Raw genomic sequence first — 23,260 nt, 5'->3', positions numbered from 1 at the left:
AATGCATGGGGTGTATTCAAAGGGGGGCCAGCCTTGCCTTTGCGTCCATGTACCGCAGCCTCTCTCCTTGCCAGTAATGTCCAGTACTTGGGGTGATCCTTCCGCTGTTAGGTGTTACTGCACCCCCCAGGGCAGAGAAGGCCCGTCTGGGGAAGAGCCAGGAGCTCCCAGGTTCTGGACCCCAGTGCACAGTACCGGCTCCTACTTTAATACTTTGTATGTCTCTGAGGGGTGAGGTCCATGTGGCGGGCTGGTGAGAGTCCTTCAAATCTTTTTAGTTGTGCGCCACTGCAGGCCCCGCAGGGCCAATACCCCATACTGAGAAAGTATTCTCTCCTTTGCGTAGGCTCTTCTGGGGCTTCTCCAGCCGTGTTTGTGTCAGTTGTGGCGGGATAGGCACATGCCCCCATTTCTGAGCCCAGCGGGCCCGCACCCTGCCTCCTCTCTAGGCAAACCACCGTCCTGTCGGGGGGGCCCGAAATGCAATGGCCCCTGATGCGTCCCTTTTTAAGGGCTGTGCCCCTGTTACCACTTCCCACAGGGCGCCAAGAATGGCTTTGGTACCTTGGGTCAGGGGGGCGGGCACACAACCCTGATTGCTCCCAGGGGGCCCAATCCTCACCCCTGCACCCACTGTCCTGCTTTGCTGTAGGGCTCATCAGCATATTTGGCCTCAATCTTCCCCTCTGTCGTCATAGGCCCCCTCCACCTGTTGCAGTCACAGTTCAAAGATCGCTGCGTGGGCTGCTGTTGTTTTTCCACTTTTCTATTTTTCCAGCCAATGGGGGGCTTTATGTTGCGCATCCTTCCTTACTCCCCTCGGGAGCGCACACTGAATCCGCCCTCTGCCTCCAGTTCACCTCGCAATCTGTCTTCCGAGAGGAGATGGAGGGGGCAAGGTGCTCTCCGTGCACGTGACCCGTGCAGCGCTCAAGGGGGGCTGCACCCTGGCGTCACTCCCCATCGCCTGGTATTCCTCCTGATCTCTGCGCGGTCTTGCCTGTGTGGCCTGACGCCAGCCCGCCTCGCCGTCCTCGGCTGTGTCTCCTGCTATTCGTGCTGGAGCAGCTATCTCGGCCGCCCAGCAACGGTTCTGGTCGTGGCCTGGTCCGGGGTGCCCCTGAACCTCTTCCTTTGGGTGGGGGTCTCCCTGAAGCCCAGTGGGGAGGTAAATGGTGGGCTCGATCTCCCTTTGTGGTCCCGGGCTCGGTAGCTGACGTGGCTAGCTGCTGCCCATCATGCATCCCCTCGTGACCTCCTCAGGCATTTATATTTTGAATGAAAAATCCTTAACGTGGCACGAGTGTGAGTCCTTCATCTGGTTCGCCAAAATACCTGTACACATAGGGTAGAGAGAGTATGACCGGGAAGCCCTCTTTATGCTTGTTCAGATGGATTTCCAGAATAAGCCCTGTGGACAGATTCTGAGAAGCCACCCTATTGTGGTGAACAGGGAAGGACATGAATGTCTACTTTGAAGGCATCATGAAGTAGACACCGACAACTGAATAAAGTTTGGGGTAGAAACCTTTATTAAAGCAAAAAGAGGATTGGAAAAAGGCCTAACTTGCCCTATTCTAGGGTCTGATTTCCCTACCTAAATAAAACTAATGCTAGTTTGTGTCAGGAAGTCCAAAGCAAATGTCTGTATGTGTCCAAAACCTATACTTGTCCTAAAATCTAATTGTATACAATGTGTAGGGATGTCAGCCTCAAGTGTTCAAATAAAAGTTCAGAGCTTCTTCCAGCTCTTGGTTGGAAAAGAGGGTTTCCTTTCCCCTACGTTCAAGATAGTTCGCATTACATAAAGAGGGGTTCCCTTCCCCAAGCTTTAAAGTTTCTCAACTTTCCAAAACAACACAATTCCTTGGGATACTTCCAGCTCTTCTGGCTTGGTTGCCTTTTATCAATTTTATAAAGTTCAGTTCCTTAATTTCATATCCCACAAGTTTTCCTTCATTCAATCGCAAGCTTGTGGGTGACTAATGTCGCTTTTGGTTAAGTGGGTGTATGTGGTCTAGGCGCATTTGTCCGTCCACACGGTCCACCCATTACATGTCACGCAACGACATACCTTACTTGTTTCTTCTTCATAGGCACGTTGCCACTGTTTCAGCTTCACAGTGGTGCTTGATGTATCACTGCTTGTTTTGCCACTAATCACTTGTAACACTTTCACCTATTTTCAGGGTTCTTGCCACTGCTTATTCTCTCAAGTTACACAGTTCTTTGTATTCTTATGGCGCTTGCCAATGCTGGTTTTCTCAGGTTACACAGTTCCTTTTTATCAGGGAATTGCACGAAACTGCTTTCAATCAGGTCAATATTCAATAGGTTTGTTTCATTCAAATCAGTCACTTTGTAGAAGCCAACAGGTTCTCTGGCCCTCTCCTGGCCTGGCAAAACCCTGCAGGTTAGCCTCCCTTTCATCTCGTTCAAAGTTCGGTATTCATTATTCACCCTGGGATTTTGCTTAGCTCCAGGTTAGCCTTCCTTTAATCTTTCACAGTTCAGTATTCACAAAACCTCTCACTTGATTTGTTTAGCACTTTCGTTTCATCATGGTTCTCAAAAGTATGAAGTAATTTGTCTCCGTTCAAACTCGACCATCATTCATATCACTCAAACGGTCGTTCGGTCACTTGTGAGTGACCCGACCTGCAGCAACCACGCGGTCTACACCTCAGCGACCCGGGGTCACTTGGTCTTCTCTGACTCACCGGATATGCTGTCCAGGTGCTCTTCCCCGCATCGGTAGGCTTGCCGTGACTCTCGCTGCTCCTGACACGGCGTGCCTTTTCTCCAGGCCACTGCCTCGGCCATACAGAGTGGGAGTCCCTCTGACTCCCGGAGGTATGCAGACCACCTTTGCTACCAGATACCTCTGGCATTTTCCCGCTGCACTCTGCTTCCGCTGCACCAACTCTGCAGTCATAGGCACTTGGGGCACGCGTCTCTCTGTCTTCACCTCCTGCTTCTCCAGCAAGCGTTTCACTGTCGATTTTCTTGGCCATACCTGAGCGGCCCATTTATACCCCGCCTTGGCTTCAGGTTTAGGCCATGTTCATTCATTGCATAACGGTTGGGGTACTCGGAATCCCTCTTCTTCGTTCCAGTACCAGTGATGTCTGTGTCTAGGAGTCTATAAAGAGAGGATGTATGGCTCTGGTTTGTCTCTTCCTTCTCCCAGTACTAGACTGGTGTTTACTCAGAGATGATTTACTGGAAAGATAGGGAAAGGACTGGTAATAACCTACAAAGGCATGGGGGATATTGGACTGCTTAGAAAAGGGAAATGGGGGGATACCGCGTCTCACCCAAGTGTGCCTCATCCCCACTCCCCAAGTCTCCTCCACCCAGGTGATCATCCGTCTCATATCCACACCCAGTGTCAGGATCTGATAGTGACGGCCTTTCCCTGGCCACCTGGAAGGAGGATATATTGGGAAAAGTGAGGATGCCCTCCGATTCCTCACATTACCTAAATGCTGAAGTTTGTGACACTGAGCACTAAGGCTTAGACAAGTATGAGAGTGGCCAAGGGTTCGATTAAACGCACACAGAGCATTCTTAATAACACAATTTACACATCTATAAAAATATAATGGTTTATACCTTGGACAACCATAAGCAATTAAAAACCACTGGAATCTTACACTAAACATACACCACTATTCTGTTCACACTCACTTTTGGGGTGCTCGGACTACAGATTGACAGCACTTTACTTTTGAACAGTTAGGTCAATATTAAAACAATGTAATGTAGCAAAGCAAGTGAAGAAATAACAAGGTAAGGCAAATTAGAGAAGTTAAGATGTAAGGAATGAATGAGTTAATATTCAGCCTTATAATGATATGGTTCTGCACCTTAGAAGTCCTACCCTTGCTCAAAGAGATGGTAGATCCTAGTGCCCTTTGCAACACAGCTCTTTGCGGGAGGTTAGGAGTCTTTAAAGTAATCTGAACAAGTGCAGAGCCAACAGGCCATTTATAAGTATTTCAAAGTTGAAGAACAATCGCAGTACATTTCTTAAGAGACTCTCCCAACCCAACCACCTGCGGGGAAGAGCAGGGGAAGATCCTTGACCAGACCTCCACAGATCACGGTCCGGCAAAGGTCTTTATGCCAGTTAAACTCTAGCGGGTATGAACAGTTATGTTTACTCCCTCACTTTACTCAGGTTTATTAAGGAACCATTTCTGGGGTTCCTAAAATTACTGGCCCTGTGTCTTGGTTCCATTGGATGTGGTCTTGGGGTTGCTTGCGCAGAGGGCACTTTCGGCATCGAGATTTAGGTCCACCTAGTCTGCAATCCCGCTCTCTGAGATGGTTCCTGGCACTGGACAGCTGGATGATGCTGACACAATGAAGAAAGGACCAACATGTTATTAAGGACCTCTGAGAACCACCAGGACATGATGCAGGCAGATATCAGGGCCGGATCCTCAAGCAGGGGTTGTGATGTTTGTTCCCATCAGCACAGGGGTAGAAGCAGCGATGACAATCTTGTGAAGATCTGCAAAGGAGCAGAGTTTCGCCAAGATAGTTGATGAAGTCAGTGCTGGATGGCTGCAACATGAAGTTCTGAGTCTTCAGCAAGATGCTACTCTTCGTAAGGGTATTGGCTTCAATGACAATTTGATGAATGGCTGCATAAGTCCTCTTCCTATCCAGATTGGAGTTGGTAGTCGCCCCAAGTCCTATAATGGTAAGGATCTGCACCATTTAACCTTGCATGGGGCTGTCCGATCAAGAACAGCCTGCTGCAACCACATTGACCATCAACAGTTACACTTTGGCTCGGATGTGGGCTGGGTCAAGATATTCCCAGCCCCAACATCCGGCTACAAACACACACCACCGCTGTGCCCAGGAAAACTGAGGCTTTACCCGGTAAAGGACTTACCATCTGTAACAAATCCGTCCATGGTAGGGCAGGTAGAAAGCCAAAATCGAAAATGGCCAAAGGTAAGGCGCAAAGTTTATGGCACGCCATTTTAGAGTGCATGGTACTCTAAAAGGCATTAACCACTAAAATACAAAAATGCACTCTGGAATATACAAAAAAGTTTGACAAATACCTGCTCCCACCAGCCTGTCTTGGACACATCATGCAAGTAACCACATAGTTGACAAAAACAAAGTTTTAGGGACACAAGTATCTCTGCAAGGTGAAGGTTGAAAAGTAAAATAATCGTAGAATTTCACTATGGAGAACAGTTATCCTGCACTAGTAGCCATAGGGACTTATCAGGGCCCCCAAAAGAGATGAGCAGAGCAAGGCAAGTGAAGTAAAAAAGGGGGGGGGCTTCCATAGAGGTCTATGGAGGGAAGGCAGAAAAAAGAAAATCTTTCCTAAAACTCTACCCCATCCTCATCCCCCAAACTGGGGCCAAGTACATCTAATCCACCCCTGGATGGATTTTCTGTTGAGGTTGAACATTTTGGGCAAACCAGCTGTGTTGGGGACCTAATAGTGAAGTCAAAGCCTTGAAGGCTTGTAGACCACCTGAGCAATTTAGGATTCTCATCCTTCATGTTCATGAGCAACTTTAACGCTTATGGACAGTCTGAATGGTGAGGTGAGTCCAAGAGAGGTAGGGTATCAGTTTCCTAAGGACCCACAAAATGATAAATTATTATTTTTCCTCTATGGCCCACCTCAGTTGTCTGTCCTTAAGCTTGTGAGTGATGAACCCTTTAGGGTTTTTCTGCCTTTGTCATTAAGGTGTGAGGACTGCTCTTATCCCGGTGTCGGGGGCATCAGTCTGCTCTATGAAGGGTCTCCAATAGTCCGATACCCAGAGAACAAGTGCTTGGCACAATCAAGCCTTTAAGCCTGAAAGTCCTTCTCACGCTCCTAAGGCCACAAGATCTTTAAGTTTCTATGGAGTGGTGAGAGCAGTCAAATGGGCAGCTATGATTCCTCTATCTTCTATAAAGTCCCTGTGGTACCCACTGAAACCTAGAAAGTTCTAACCTGTGTTTGGGTTGTGGGAGACTCCCAGTCCTGTAAACTTGTAATTTGCTGGGTAGAGGCTGAATTCTGCCCCCATCAACCTCATGCCCAAGGTAGGTCACCTATCCTTGTACAATATGGCATTTTGTTGCTTTTATTGTCATAAGGGCCTGCAAAACAATCTGGGGATGTCTCTCATGTTCTTCCCAAGTAGGGCTGAAAACTGCAATATCATCCAGATATGCTTTGCGGGATTCAAGTTTAATCAGGCCATGGTTGACCACCCTTTGGAAGGTACCAGGTGCATTTTCTAATCCACTGGGTATTTGCCTGCATTGGTAAAGACTCTTGGGTGTGGAAAATGCCATCTTCACCTTGGCACTTTCAATTAGGGATATTTGCCAATACCCTGAAGTAAGCTCAAAGGTGTTTAGTTACCTTGCAACATCAACCTTGTCCACCAACTCATTTCATGCTAATGGATGGACATCAGTCTTGGTGACAGCATGTAGAAATCTGTAATCCACACACAACCTCAAATCAGCGGTACCTGTCTTTTAGGAAAGATTCTTATTCACTTTTCTTGCCATATATATCTATGGGACACACTTTCTTTTTGCTTGTTCTGAACCCTGTCCTGACTTTTTGGCAGTAAGTAAAGCCTTATGCTTTGCTTCCCTTGCCTGTTTTGTTGATTCTTATGGGGAAACGTACTAGTCGCTACGACTGTCAGTACTCTGAGACTGTGCTTCTCTTTATGAATTCTTGTATTGTTACAATTGCACACATCACCTTACAGTGAAGTGCAGTAAGGATACTTAGTATCTTTATATCTTTTTATATAATGGCGTTTTGGTCACTTTTACAATGTGCCTAAACTGGTGGCAGTTGTGATATTTTTACCATTATTTTATTCGTGCACTTTTGAATTTACCTCAAATGGCTACTAAAAGTGACTAACGCACTAAGATGGCTGCGTGTGTCTGTGCGTGTGTCTGTGCCAGTGTCTGTGCCACTGAAAGGGGGTGGGGAACAGTCTAGTCCCAATCCACATCTCTGTTGCCAAAAAGTCTGTTGCTGGACAGATGTGGCGGTCCATGACTGGATAGCCAATGACTGTTTGAATGGTGCAGATCCTTACCTTTGGTGGACTTGGACTTGCTGAATGTTGGATAAAAGGACACCTCCTTCCACTGTTCGGCAGATCATTGTTGGAACCAAGACTTCTACAAAAACAAGCAGCTGCTGATGACCCTAGGAGGACCCCTACAGCTGACCAGCATTGACTGCAGTGTTGTCCCAGTGAAACCCGGCTCCTGTGTCTTACTCTCAAGAAGGACTTTGTTGGTGGTCCGACCGCTGGACTGGTGGAAACCAGCAGTTCCGACCATTGCTTGAGGATCCGTTATTTCAGAAGTGTCCCTGAACCAACTGGTGGGTTGATCAGCTCTCTCCTGGGCTACCCACGCTAGAGCTGTTGCCATCGGCACTCAGAGGATCTCCAACTTGTTCAACGAAAACTCCTGCATTTTCATCCTGTTCCTTTGTTAGTCCCTGGAAGATAGCCTGTTGGTACTGGACAATCAATCTTCTTCGCCTTCTAGGGGTGTCATGAGGTTGCCTGCATCCCAGAAGTCCTCACCCATAAGCACTGTGACCAACCAAAACTAAATCCCTAGTCCGAAAGTGACCTCTGCATCTGCGACCCCTGGGTCGTCCACTGGTTGCCAACTGGCTGCTCTTCATCAGGACTTGGCTCCAATGATGTCATATGTCTGTAGGAATCCACCTTTTATCCAAGATTTGGGCTGGGAGCTCACCCGAGCCCACCAATGGCAAGGATCTGCACCATTCAAACTAGCAATAGCTATCCAATCATTGATAGATAATAGACACTGCATCTACCCTGCAACAGACATTCGGGCTTCTGGATGTGTACTGAAAGCAGACAGCCCCAGATAGCGGGAAGAAGCCCAAAGAACAATATGGCTAAAGAACAGGCGAAAATCTTGTGGCACAGCCATCTTGGAGGGCTTGCCATTCTTACTAGCCATTTGCGGTAATTGCAAAAGTGCACAAGTGAAGAGTTCAAAACACGTTAGAAAAATACCCTCTGCCACCAGCCCAGCCTAGACAAAATGTAAATGTAACCAAAAAGGCCTAAAAGATAAAGTTACAAAGATTCAAAGAATCCTAACCGCACTTCACTTTAGGGTGAAGTGTGCTGTTGTAACAATACAAGAAAGGTAAGGGAGCCATAGTCTCCCAATACTCATAGTGTGATGGACTAATCATTTTCCCCATACGAATGAGCTAAAAGAGAAGGGAAGTAAAGCAGAAGGATTAACTTGCCTTCAAAAGGTCAGCTCTGCAGTCAAAGCAAAGCAAAAGAAAGGCTGTCCTCTAGAGGTCTATGGGAGGAAACACATAAAAGAACATCTTTTCTAAGAATACAAGATTGCCAAAGGACAGGCGCAGTAAAATGAAAATAAAGAAAAAACACTATCTGCTTCCACCAGCCCGTTCTGGCTACCTCATGCAAGTAACTATGAAGTAACCAAAAACAAGGTAATAGGGATACAAAATATCCCTTCCACACCTCACTGTAAGATGGAACGTACAGTATAAAACTGAGAATTTGACAGTGGATAACATAGTTCTCCTGTACTGATATCCATAGGACTGCTCACTGCCCCCAAAACAGATGGCTTAGCAAGGAAAGGGAAGTAAAAAGGCTTCACTTGTCTGCAAAAGTCTCAAGACTGGTTCAAAACTGCAGCATAAAGTTCAGGGGCTCCATAGATGTCTATGAAGGGAAAGCAGCAAAAAGAAAATCTTTCCTTCAACCGCCCGTTTTACTTTGGAAGTAAAAACCTGTATTACTTTCTCACAGTACACATTAAAAAGTGTGGGTGAAGGACATGAACCCTGGGGGACACCACACAATAAGAGCTCAGGTAGGTGGAGCCTGGAAGCCTCCTGTGGCGACCCTAGCAGTTCTAGGACCCAAGAAGGATGCTACCCATGTAATGGTTTGATCCGAGCAATTTGTGATCTTACCCAGCCTCTCGAGCAGCAGCGAATGATCTACTAAATCAGATGCTTTTGAGAGGTCCCACAACATAAGCAAGGCGATTCTACCACCATGTATAATCTCGGTTAGGTTGCCTCTAAGGTTTATCAATGTGGTCTCTGTGCCATGCATAGCATGGAAGCCTGACTGGTTTGTGCCCAATAGGCATGGCTCATCTAAGGTTTTCAGGTTGCCATACCCTTGATTCGGCACTGTTTGTAACAATCGAACAACTTTCTGATTGTAGAATGTTAGGAGAGGAAGCACAGAAAATCTACCATACTTTGCATGTAAAATGCGGGCTTGGACTGCAGCTGTTCAAATTTTTCTATCTATTTCAAGTAGGTATGGGCGATCCGATGCGTGGTTTGTGTTTAGGCACAAGTATCGGTACTCATCAACAGTTTGCAAGGGTTTGTTTTACAAAAACCAAGTGAAGGAAGATTTATTAACATGGTATCTGCTTGCACATATTAATACCTTGGATTTGGCAAACTTCACCGTAAGGAAATTCAAGTCAACATTTTCACCCAATTGGGTTATAAATTGCTGCAAGCCCATGGGAGTCTTGGCTAACAGGACAAGATCGTCCGCATAGAACAACCAGGGGATTGCTTGTTGACCCAATTTGGGCGAATCAGAAATAATCTCATGTCTGAAATTAAAAAATTGTATAGCGCACAAGCTAATATGCAGCCTTGTTTAAGGCCTCTGTAGGTAGAAAATGAGGGCTGAAAGCTTACCATCCAGGGTCAGGCGTATCTGAATGGTAGTATTAGAATGGAACTGCAAGATCCAAGATTGTATGTACACCGAACAGCCAGCATTTTTCAGCTTGATTTCTAGAAGCTGTCTAGATACAGAGTCAAACGCTGTTTTAAAGTCTATAAAAGCCATTTAGACTGGCTGCTTCATCTGAAGCTCATGTGTTTTAATTGCATTGAGAGTTTGTAAATTAATCGTTGTACCCAGACCAGGAACAAACCCTGTCTGAAATGGATCAACAAATTCATGGGTCGCATCTATAGATTTAAGTCTGAGTACTAAGCGGGCAAACCGTTTCCCCTGAACATCAAGCAAGGCAATCGGTCTGTAATTGTCTGGCAGATGACGGTTTCCTTTCTTGTAAATGGGCACTATGATCGACTTGCACCACACAGGAGGTAATTGATGAGTTTCAAGCACTGTCATGAAAATGCTATAGAGAATTTTAGCCCAGGCTTGAGGGTGAGACTTCAGCATAGCATTGCTGAGACCATCTGGTCCAGGCGCTCTAGAGGAACTAAGTTTGGAGATGTAGAAAATGATGTCTTCAAGATCAAAGCTGATGTTAGCATTGTCATGGGATATAATTCCTCCGTTATAGTCACTTTATACACAGAGGCGTATAAAGTGCGTTAATAGATATTGCAGACTTCTTCTGGTACCGCATTTATCTGCCCCGGAGTTTGTGTGATATTACAGGCCTTATTTAATAGGCCCCATATGAAGGTTGCATTTTTTGAGGCCAGTGCTTGCAACATTTGTTGGGCATCATGCTGCATAAGCAGAGCTTTCCTTGATTTAATCCAGTTTTTATATTTATTTTTGAGTTGCCTCAGTTTAGCAAATCTAGCTACTGATGGAAGGTGAACAAGTTGTCTTGTGGATAATCGATGAGCAGTTTTCATGTTATGGAGTTCATGATCGTATGCATGTTGATGCTTAAATTGGGATTTGGAGAGGGATGGAGTCACTAGTTTGAAGCTTGCAGCACAGCAACATATAGGCCATCAGAGTGTACTAACTCAGGGTTTCATGTATCAGGTGGATACTCAAGTTGTATATTTAATTCACTTAATAGGTGAGGGGTCCATCTAAAACGATTTCTACCATCGGAGATGGTTGATGCTGGTGTATAACATAGGCAGTCGGAAAGAGGGACTGGTTGAGACCAGAACCATGATAGAGACAAGAGGTCATGGTCGCTGTATTTTTGGGATTCAACTTGGAAGTAATTGATTTTGGCAAATAGATGTCGATCAGTATAGACATAATCAATGAGCCTGTGTTGTTCGTCTCTTGTCCAGGTGTTGCGAGGGGGGTTGTCATTGGAAGTGGATCCATTTATCATGATAAGCTGTCTTTCCTCCATAAGTAATGTCCAAGGGCACCATACCTCAGAATGTCGATTAGAGGATTTATGCATGCAATTCATGTTGAGATCCCCAGCCAAGATTGTATAGTCTTGAAATTAGATCTAATATCCCTGCATCTCTCACTTCTTCCTCTTCCTTTGCCCATGTTCCCCGACTCACAGGCTGTGGAGGTGGCATTGGCCTTCTTTTCCACCCCAAGTGCATTTCAACTCCCTATTCCTCTCCTCTCCCAGTCTTCCCTTCCTTTGAATTTATGTATAACCTCTTCAACTCTCTGCATGCCATTTCTTTTCTCATTATTTATCCGTCCACCTGGCCCTCTCTGATCCTTCGATGAGGATATTGACTACCTCCTTGGCCTCATCTCCCCCAGTCCCACACCTCTGATCGTTCTTGGCGACTTTAACCTCCATCTCTCCACTAATCCCCAAACTCCTCTCTTATCTATACTTGACTCCTACCTTCTTAGCCCTCTCCCCTCCCACTCACCTCTCTGGCTCCACTCTTGACATCTTTATCTCCTCTGTCATTGCCTCATCTACATCCACCCATCCTAACTACCTATCTGACCACTCATTACTCTCTGACTCCCTCACTCCCCTTCCTCTTCTCCCCCCCACCCCCATCTCTTTCTCCCGCCGTGACCTGCTTAACTTTAATCCTTCTGTTTTCTACGCCTCCTGTTCCCCTTCCCTCCCCCCTCTCTCTCACTTCTCTCTCTCTGCAAACAAGGCTTCTTCCACCTTATCCTCTTCCCTCACTTCTAGTCTCGACCAGCTACACCCTCTCACCTCAATTCCCCCTTCTCGAAAACCTGCCCACCCTTGGCTTTCGTCACACCTTTCCTCCATGCGCCGCCTCCTCAGATGCCTTGAACGACGGTGGCATAAACACAGCACTCCAACCAACCAATCCACCTACTTCTCCTACCACACCCTCTACGATAACTGCCTCAACTCTGCCAAACAAGCTTATTTCTCAGACCTTCTCCACTCTCAATCTTCTCACCCTTGCCGAATCTTCCAAACCCTGACTCGCCTTCTCTCTCCCCCTACTCTTGACCATTCTATTGCCTCGCCTCTCTCAGCCATTGATCTTGCAAATTTATTTTCTTCCAAGGCCCATACGCTACATCAAGACATCCTCTGCTCCCCTTCTTTCTCTTCCTCTTCACCTCCTTCCTCTACTCCATCCACTACCATGTCCTCCTTCACTCCTGTCACTCAATCTGAGGTTTCCATCCTCCTGTCTAAAACTCACCCAACCGCCGCTCCTTCTGACCCCTTTCCTACCTCTCATTCCCAAAATGTACACCCTCCTTATACCCTACCTTGCCTCCTTCTTCAACACTTGTCTGGCTACCTACATTTCCTTCTACCTTCAAGCATGCAACCATCATCCCAATCCTGAAAAAGCCCTCAGCCAACCTCCATCTCGCTTCCAACTTTCGCCTAATCTCTTACCCTTCCTGTCAAAATTCTTTGAGTGCCTTGTCTATTCACAACTCTCCTCCTTCGTTTCCAACCACACTACCCTCCCCACTACCCAATCTGGATTTCGCCCAAACCACTCCACTGAAACCGCTCTCACCTCTGTTCTCAACTCCCTCCTTTTTGCTCGATACTCTAAACACTCATCTATTCTCATTCTTCTTGACCTCTCAGCAGCCTTTGACACGGTAGATCATCCTCTATTTCTTGACGCTCTCTCCTCCTTTGGCCTGAAAGACTCCGTTCTTTACTGGCTCACCTCCTATCTATCTAATCGTACCATTGCAGTTTCCTGGTGTGGCAGTACCTCCCCCACCTACTCACTAAACTACTGTGTCCCACAAAGATCTGTGCTCGGCCCTTTTCTCTTCTCACTCTAAACCTCTCTCCAAGCATCTCTTCCTTTGGTGTCTCTCACTACTTCTACGCCGATGACACCCAGCTTTTCCTCTCCTTCTCTTCCTTTACCCCTGACATCCACCTCAAGCTCTCCTCCTGCCTCTCTATCAAATCCTGGATGTCCTCCCACTTTCTAACCCTAAATACTGACAAAACCGAAGTCCTTTTCTTTCCCGCCAACACCCTCCCTCCCCGTGCCCCTCTCCCTTCATCCTCTTTCCTCCTCCCCAGCTACCCATCTCCCACCATGCCCGCAATCTTGGCCTACACTTTGGCTCAAACCTCTCCTTCACTCACCACATCTCTTAACTCCCGTGCCTGTCGCTTGCACCTCTATAACATTTGCAAAATCCGACCCTTCCTTACCTTTCATGCAACTAAACTCTTAATTTCCTCTTTAATCTTCTCTAGAGTTTTCTATTGCTCTGCTCTCCTTTTCGTTCTCCCAAAGTGTTAGGTGGTTCACTTGAAGAAAGTGCAGGATTAATTTGAGAAACTGGCACAGTTGTTACAGTTGATTTAGTCTGACTGAGTTTGACCTCTTGTAATAGATCATACAAGGGTTTATACTGTAAATCTGCAAGGGTCTCCATCAGATGGAACATTAGCTTGTTTTTTTCTCCTCACTGTTTTTCTGACGGGCTAGTTTAGCATATTTTTTCTTAACAGCACAAGCTGACTGAGCTTGATTTTTTTTGGTAGAGCAGGCGAATGAAGTGTCGAACTTGACCAGTTAATTATGATTGCTTGCTTGACATTTTTTGTTTTCTTAGATGGTGATTGCGGTTTAGAGGCCTTATTTGTGTTGGAGAAAACTGTAAACTCTGGTTTCTGTCCAGAAATCGGTGATGGCGGTTTGTTTTCATGGTAGGGTGTCGGGGAAACCACCACAGAATTTCCCTTCTGGCAACCTGAAATGTTGGGCATACTTGGATTGGTATTAATAGGGAAGAACACATTGGGGATTAGAGTTGTTTTAGCAGGGAAATTCAAGGCAGTTCCAGATTGGGGCAGGATACTCACGTTGAGTTCCTGAGGCAAACATTTCAGTATTAGAGCTCCCAAGTGGTGTAATTCTGTCTTTAGCTGTGTTGGGAGAGAAGTTTGAGATGGATGATGCGCTAGCTAACATTAGTTTCGTTAATATTTCAGTTTGCATATTCATTTTGTTGTAGAGGTTTTCATATAATTTTTTTAGGGAAAAAAAGGGCTGTGTTCCTTGCTTGTAGGGTCAGTTCTATTAAAGGGACCGTAGATACTCTCGGGATATTGGTAAGGAGGGGCGAGAAGCAGCAGCTTTCCTTGGTGTAGGGTTTACAAATTAAAGCGATGACACAGAAGAGTCATGTACATGACTGGGGACTGGGAGAGACTTGTTCAAACCGGAACAGCGGGCGTTGTTAATGGTGATGACAAAAACGCATTATCACGAGAAACAGAAGATTACTGCGGCTGTTGGTAGATGGATTCGAAATAGCCGTCATTCTCAAGGTTTCCCTCTAAATCACTGGTGTTATGGTTGCAATTGAGAAGAGGTGATCTGGGGGTATCAAGACTGATTGGAGGGCATCTGTGTATCTGAGCCATAACAACCAAGTCACTAGTGTTGATCAAAGTGGCAGTCGCTCGTAGGGGACTCCCGCAGTGAAGCAAAGCCTGCTGCTAAGTGCGAATCTGGAGGGGTACATAAGTCAACTGTTAGGGGATCAGAATCGCTACATTTCATAGGTAGTAGGGAGGGAATTTCAGAAGTACTGCTTTTAATTGCAAGTGTAGAGGTCGGCCTAAAAGGTGACTCGGACACACAGTAGCCACAAATGTATATAGTTATGGATTGAGACCGCAAAACAGTCGAAGAGCTGCCACTCCGTGTTAGGTTCAGAATGTTAGCCACCCGTTTAGGAGTGCGTTTGGATTTCTCAAGCAACATAGACATTTCCTTGGCTGGCGGCATTGCTGAAGTCAGCGAATAGACACCAGGCCTGGAAACAAAGACCGACGTACGGCCGGAGTTTACACTATTTGTTAAAGGTTCTATCTGAAGGAGGATAATGACAGATAGGTGTAAATATAGTACACAAGCGAAACCTCAACAGTAAAGCAGCCAAACAGAACTTTGCAAATATAGGATTTCTGGGAAATGGGAGGAGCCAAGGTTTCAGAATAGCAAAAGAGGCCAAATATCTACGATAAAAATAGAAAATAACGTCCAGTTAGATTTCTTTGAAGTTCTTTAACGCAAGAATAGTCCAACAGCATAGTTTGATATTTGGAGTGGCGTTCGAGGTCGTACCACAATTCTTCCTGAAGAGTGACTAAGGCTCGGGAGCAGCGAGGCAGCGAAACAGCACTTTGTAAATGCACTTTCCCAAGTGTGTCTTTAGTAAGTGGGCTAAGGTGGAATTCAGGAATTGTTCCCAAGTTATGGGTAGGTGTATCTTCAACAGTCGAAGGAAGATTTACATTGTCTGCTAGGTTTTGACGACGAATACTGATTGCATCTTGGTGTGATGTTACTTTTGTGAAAAATCCATTTTTGATTTTTTTGCACCAATTATCGCTTTTGTGTGTTATCATTTGGGGACATGTTTTACCCTCCAGTTCTTTTAGTATCCCAAAAACATTCTTAGCTTGCCTTGGATATTCTGTTGCCAAAATGTTCCTTTTTGGCAGAAAGAATGACCTCTTTGTAATCTTCTGCTGCAGTTCTGTATTAGGCCAGTGTATTAGGGCATGGGTTTTTCATACAGTGCCTTTCTATCAGCTTCTTAATTTTCCTACATTTTATCACTTTTGTAGAAAACCAGGTTTTACATAAAACTTAGTTTTTTATTTTCTTATTGGACATAGGGACCAATTTATCAATTACTAGGGTAGTAATTTCCGTATAGTCATGAACAAGAGAATGTCTGTTTAGTTAGCAAGATCTTAGTGACTGGCAGAAGAGCATAATGCCATTTCCACATCTTTAAATTGGTTTTAGTGTTAATGGTGGTCTTTCTGATTTTGAAAATTTACCATTTTTGTTTTTTAATTTTTTCATTTTTTTTATTCGAATTTGGTTGCATGGAAAAGTTCCCTCGATTAATTTACCTTTTTTGAGTTTGTATTCCATTTTGTTTTTTCGGTGTCTTATTTGTACCGGTCATTTTTGTAGTGCTATATTTACATTCATAGAACGCATTACTTAGAAGTAAAACAAGGTTTGGCAAAGCCAACAGTTTGTGCTTTTGTGTAGGTATGAGACAGTGAGGGCATGGAGTGGGTGGGAATGACCATAGTTATAAGCATGGCTATCAGCAGTGAGTGAGTGGGTGGGTAAATAACCAAACAAAACCCACAAGTGGAGTCCTTCCTCACATGTAAATACACCCCCACCACCTGTACTCCAATGCAATAGTTTGGGTGTATGTGTGGCAATTAAGCACCACCAAATAGCCCAACCTAAAAATGAGACGGTAGAAGTGCTGAGGTGTTTTGATGACATTCCAGTGCAAGCATATTGTGAATGAGTGTCAAAACAATGTTGCAAGGAAGAGATATCCAATACCACTTGGCATTTTAACTGGATAGCTTATAGTTAAAAATGCTCTATTTTGACTTAATTGTTGTATGAAAGGTGATAACACTTGCTACCGAACAAAAGCTGTCAAAGAAGCTAAAATATTGGGCCGATATATACTATTGTCATTAACCTGAAGAGCTTTGCATCAGTATGTTACATTTTGTATCTGGATAACAAATGTATTACTGCTATTGTGTGGACTACGCAGATTGGGGACAGAATGCAATCCTATTTAAAAGCCTCTGAGGCTCATTCTGGGTTGTTTAAAAGAAAGCAAGACGTTTACGTTCCAGTATAGCTGTTATATACCTTGGTATGTACTTAAGACCTGTAGCCCAAAGTAAAATACTGTATGTAACTTACTTTCTTACTTACAGGGTTTGGATATCAGTCTGAGCTTGAGCTAAGGGTAGCAGAAGCTGCCAGGAGGCAATATAACAAGCTAAAACTGCAAACAAAGACAGAAATCAGACAAACTATTGATCGTCTTCTCGTGGGAGATTTTATTGTAAGTTTCTACATCAATAATTCTGCCAATAGATATTTGTTTATTGGCAGGTTTCTCACATTTACCCTTGATTTTATTTGGCTGGTGTTGGCATATTGTGCTTGCAAGTGATATTTAAACATATGGCTCTTTTTTCACCCGCGTTGCCAGTATCATTGACACAAAGTGCCATACTTTTGAGATTCCTTTTGTGTGCCTACGTGAGTGTAAACTGTTATTTAGTACACCCCTTCTTCCCTCCTATGGGTGAAGTTTTGACTGGTCTGCTAGCTACCACTGACTGTGATAATCAGGAATACTGTAAAGCAAACCCTATGTACCACCAAGTGGATGATCTTGCTAAGCCTTCACCAGAGGATTTTTGAAAATCTCCTGTCCAATAGGTATGCCTACTACACTAATCTAACAGGTTCTTTAGAGATATTCTAGGCAATAGTGTTTATCAAACCTTTGGACATACGTCCTGGTAGCTGCTTTACATATTTTTGTTGGTGGGAATATTTCCCAGCAGAGAATCGGTAGTCCACTCCCACCAGTGCAGTGGGACCTGGGTTTCTATAGAAGTGTCTTATTTGCTTATTAATATGATAAGTTAATGAAAGAGATTAATCGTCTAGCAATTTATTGCTTCCAAAACCAGAAAACGTGTATGTTTAAAACATAATTTACAAACACTATTTGATTACATAGTACTAGAATGCTCTTTCAATATTTAGATGTGAAGTGACCACTCTACCGTTGTGAAAGAGTTTGGAAAAAATGTGATCAATACATGGTCTAAATTATGTGAAAATCTGTGACTATTTTAGCAAGGAATGAAGCGTGCGTTTTCACTGTTATCTTTTTTCCAACAACAAGGGGTTTTTAGCTCCGAATTGAGGTTTGGCTCAAAGGGGGGGACCCAGAGACTAGATGAAATGGTTCACACACAGACAATAGATATTGGCAGGACAGGCTTTCTCTAAGATCACATTGGCTCACGTACCTTTGATATTGGAAGACATGGCTGAGCAATCAAAGCCAAACAAGGTTAACCGCAAGTAGAATACAATATAACACAGCTGTCAGTTTGAGTGTCGTAATGTCCACATACATGTATATTTTATGTCTTAATCTCATTGAAGGCAAGTCAATTTTTATGGTAAAGGGCAAAGTAAAAAACAGGAAGTTTCAAGTTGATAGGTTTAAGTGCTTGTTGGAACCTAAAGAACAGGGTTCGGTTCAACTATGAGGTCACAATGGATGTTAGGCGCTTTGGGATGTAGTGTAATACCTGTGAATTTGATGACAGGGGCGTTTTTGTCCCCATGGTGACGATTGAGCCAATCCTTGTGTCCACATTGTACCAGACTAACTTTACATTAAAGCCAGACATTTTAATTGTTTGATTTTGGTGCAATAGACCTTGTAATCTTACTGGCATTGCAAAGTAATTTAAGCTTCTGTGAAAGGACTGATAAATGCTCAAGAACCTCTCAGTCAGTGATCTTCATGTGTTTCTGACCAGAATGATCAGAAGTTGCCTTTAAGGTGAATGTTAGTATGGGGGAGGGGAGGGGTGGTCTGACAGTCCTGTGGCTTCAGAGCCATGTAGGAGCAGCTACAGGTGTTTCTAAAGTCAGAAGGAGAAGCTGGGAGCTACAGAAGTAAGCGCTTTGGAGCTAGTATGCAGTTACAGACCATTCAGGTCAGAGGGAGACATGGCTTCAGAGGCTGAAGTCACCAGCCAGATTTTCACCATTGTGATGGTCTTGGAAGGTTGCATGTTACTGCAAGGCTATTGCATGTCCAATTATAGGGTCAATGTGTTCTTCAGTGTCCAAAGCTTCTAAATGTAACTGGTGCAGACCCTTCACCTTTGGGAGCAACTAGGACTGTAATTGGGATCCCAAGACCTGATCAAGGGATTGCATTCATTCAAACATCTTTTTGGCCACCCAAGCATTGGGGGTTGCCACATTTCTTCAGTTTTCTTCAGTGTGGTCTTGGTCTCCACTGCAGCCATCTGATCCTGGGCCTCTTGCAGTTGAACCTATGACCGGATCTCTTCTGGTGGGGTCCACAGCACTCTTCGGCTAGGTGCTTGCCTTCTTTAATGGGACATGTATGTAAAACTTACCTATAATATCACAACGGCAAGCAAACTATTGATTTTGTCCATTGTTTCCTATGGACAAACTTTTCTGAACTTATCGGACTCCCTAAAATTACTACTTTTACGATATACGTTTGTTTCCCTTGGAGTGTTAAAAATGTTCAGTGTATTTGTAATACTTACCTGTGATTTTCTATGGCCTTTTGCACGATACATCACTGAAATTCACTCATATAACTTCTTGCACAGATGTGAAAGTTGTACCAATGTATACAATTTTTTCCTTACTGGCTTAAATGTGTATTGTATTTATTTTTTACTGTTTTTATAATACTTGTATGCTATTTTTTTGAAACGTGACTCTATAATAAAAAGTTTATAAAAAAAGTCTATATTTCAGTAAGTATGCTATTGGTATATTGTGTGAACTTTGTTTCCTTGCTTGACTGTAACTTGGCTGTGTACTTTTCACCAGCCACTTTCCATCCTAAGAGTGATGCATTACAATTGAGAGAGCTTGAACTAAGTTGGTAGAAAGATCCTGCCTAGCATAAAGTTGGTCTTTTCCACCAGGTGCCATTCATCCAACCATACATGTTTGTTAGGTAATCTTTCACCCAATATGCCAAACTCTAACCAACCTATCACCACCCTTCTTGTTGGGCTTCCTATAATTCCTCAAACATTGAGCGTACGTCTTAACAAATTTGAGGCGAAGCTTCCTTCATCTTATCATAATTCACTTGCTCAGGCTCACTCAACCCAAGGATTGCTTTGCATGCATCCTGAGTGACCCTACTGGCAGGTTATGTGGCCCGACTCTTACCAATCGCACTACAAGCCATTTAATGGGAGTTCTGCCATGTCAACCATCATTCCCCACCACATATACACCAATATCCAGAGCTAGAAACATGAGTAGTGGCCACCTTGATAACCTCAAACTCTGTTTTAGTTCTATCTGGTGTACTCCTCTTTTTCCTGACTGACCAGCTGGTGGATACACTTTTTATATATATATTTTTTTTTTTCCAGAACGCTCTGCTTCAAACCTTTGTAGTACCTGCTCCTGGGCCTCTGTTTCACCAGCTTTTGAGCCTTTTTAAAGGTTCAATTCAATGGCCCTAACCCAGCATTTCTTTTTTCTATTTCTAAAAGAGCCTCGGTCGAAGCTAAGGCAGCAGCAGAGGGGAAAGAACTTATCTCCTTCTCTTCAGTTCACATGTGTGTGTTTTGAGACTCTACTATAGCTTTTGCAAGGTACATTGTAAGCCTCAGGCAGCACACATTTCTTTGTTTTTAATCATTCAGTTTGCCTGGAGCCTCAGGAGAAATTCCTCCATGCTTCAGATACCCGCAAGTAAGTTGTTGGTTAACGTAAACAACTTAAAGTAGGTGTCATGATGCCTACTCCCGGGAAGCCAGTTCAGGCCCAGCGTCCCCGAAAGCAGACATCATGTCCCCAGGGAGGGACCCAGCAACCCCTTATAGGGGCTCTTTGGACATTGTCCTGGCGCCTTTGGCGCCAGGCTCATAGAAGGCATCAGTCCTGGCACCATAGGCGCCAGGCTCATTATGGGAGTGCTTGGATGGACTTACCTGATGCAGACCATGCTGCCGGATCCAGACCTCTTTGAGGTCTGAAAGGGACTATTTTACCTATGGGACTATTTTACCACTCGGATGTGGCTGAGGAAGAATACTTACCTGGAACTACTTTGGGGGCTATTTAAACCACGCCCAGACAGCAGCTCATGCTTCGCGTTGTTCTGCATCTAGCAGCTGGACGCTCACCGTGTCTGCTCCTGCATCCTGGCTCCAGCCACGCCCGCCTGCAACCTGGAACACCTGAAAAGGAAGGAAAGGAGAGAAAGGTGAATAATTGAACTTTACCTACCTCCATCCAGAGTCCGGAACCATTACTCTGACGAACCTGAGAAAAGACATTATTTTTAGAAGCGCATCGCATCGCTCGCTGCAGCGCCGCGTTCTACTCACCTTCACGAGGCGCCCTCGGGCTCTTCAGCGACCATTGGCACCATCCGCCGCCTTTCAGCGCCTAAGGAGAAAAAGAGACAAAACAAAGGTGAGCGAAGGAACAGATTGAGGAAGGCCTGATTCTTCCACCTTAAGACTTACCTGATTATTGTTGGGACAATCTTTCCTCACCTCGGGTCGGCGCCGCTTCTTTGGCACTTCTGTACCCCGGCCCCTAAGGGGAAAAAGACACACGCATTAGTGGGTGAAAGCAAGATCACTAAGGGAACCATCCATCAAAAAGACTCACCAGAGTTTACCTTCGGCGAATCCATTCCTCTATGCGGATTCTTCATCCTGCATCTGAAATAGAGAAAAGGACAACGGACAATTAAGGCTTGAACTTTTGCAACTGAATACTTACGGCCTCATATCGAAAAGTCAAGCGGAGTTGAATACTCACCAAACCCGAGATCCAGTGAAGTAACTGGAAATCAACGCGCCCCTGCATCGGAAGCAGGATGGAGAGCTCGTCCTTTCAGACTCTAAGGTGAGACTCTACGGGGAATCGCGGAGGGGGTTCGAGGAGTGTGAGAGGGGGAAGGGGGGAATCCGACACATTATCCAGCAGACAGTTAATCCCCTTTTCCGTCGACAGAAGGATTCTTCTACGGGCCAGACAGGCGAGGTTTGGGGGTCTAGTCCGTCTTCCGAGTCCTGCGCATCACCTTAGAAGAGGTCATCGCAGTCCTGAACAGGTCGGGGCCTCCGTGGGAATCAGGTGAGCATTACAGTAGGTCAATACTACAGTAAGTAACTTGATTAGCATATAAAGCAATAGTAAGAGGGGTGAGAAGTGTAGCCTCAGACAAAAATAGAGTTAAAAGGTGACAAAACAAGCATTGGAAAACTGGAACCTGGGAGCTCCTTATAAGAACGCTCATTCTGTCTAAACCGATTTATCTCTTATGTAGGGCCAGAGGTAAATTGGAGGAGTTCTGGGCAGGGTATAGCTATTATAAGCGAAACAATTTTATTTGTATAATTCAAATAGGGTTAACCGTTTAGCTGATCAGCTTAAAAGTCAACATTTGCATATTGTGGCATCTTACCTTCCAGATGAAGTAGCGTCACAGACTGTAAGCTAAGACAAATATTTGAACAATATATTATGAATCTCTTTTTGCCCAGCATTGACATCCTGATGATCTATCTAGCTACTTGGCAAATTTAAGTTTACTGTTCTACTCTCCCGAGGACTTGGCCACCTTAGGAACCCCAAAAATCATGGAAGAGGCCCCTCGGGTCATTTTTATCTCCTCTACCCACAGGTCCTGGTGGCCTCTCAGCCTTACTTTACAAGAAAGTCATCCACATTTTCTTAGACACTGGCAACTCTACACCATCTATATGGAAATCTGATATTAGCCTTCAAGGAAAGCCTGGCAAAGACCTTTCTGTATTAAACTATGATGCATAGATGTATGCCCAATTATCAGCATTAATGTTAGCGGCAGTTCTGTCGAAACTTGATTGATTTCTCATCAGTAAGGCTTCATAAAAGGAAGGCAAGCTTGGAACAATATTGGATACCGAATAAACATTGTTTATTTTGAGAAAAGTTATAATCTTTAATTTGTTTTATTTTTTTAAAGAGTTTTTGGGACCAGGGACGACAGGAGAACTAGGTGCTCTGCTCTCAGACCGAGAGCCAACAAGAGAGGAACCGAGACAAGCGGAACGCAAAGAACGCTAGCATCCAGTGCGGAAGAGCGGCAGGCCGCGGAATGCTGCTGTCGCTTATGAAACTGACCGACACTGGAGCAAGCACTGGAAGACAGTAGGTACACGGATTACCCAGGTCGGAGGGAGGACAAGAGACAAGACAATGAACCGGGAAGTCGGAAGGACTACCCTAATCCCATCCATGGGTCACAGGGACCTGAGAGAAGAGAGCGCAGGAGACTAGAAGGGTTACGGGAGCCTGAGAAATCCGAGCAGCATAAACCTTGAAGTATCACAGGCACCAGAGAAAACTAAGAGAGCAGAAGGA

The 23,260-nt window shown here is 44.7% G+C and overlaps 1 protein-coding gene across 1 annotated transcript in view; it reads left to right on the top strand.

The window, feature by feature from the left end:
• The window catches only part of VPS13D (vacuolar protein sorting 13 homolog D), a 3,263,180-nt gene that overhangs the window by 472,042 nt on the left and 2,767,878 nt on the right, over positions 1-23,260 (top strand). Inside the window, exon 17 of the mRNA XM_069610908.1 lies at positions 17,005-17,135. Coding sequence (XP_069467009.1) covers positions 17,005-17,135 — 131 coding nt within the window. The remainder of the gene's footprint in view (positions 1-17,004; positions 17,136-23,260) is intronic.

Source organism: Ambystoma mexicanum, chromosome 8 (genome assembly GCF_040938575.1).
Source record: "Ambystoma mexicanum isolate Mex_15411 chromosome 8, UKY_AmexF1_1, whole genome shotgun sequence".
Lineage (NCBI taxonomy): Eukaryota > Metazoa > Chordata > Amphibia > Caudata > Ambystomatidae > Ambystoma > Ambystoma mexicanum.
This window is presented reverse-complemented; position numbering and strand designations above follow the sequence as displayed.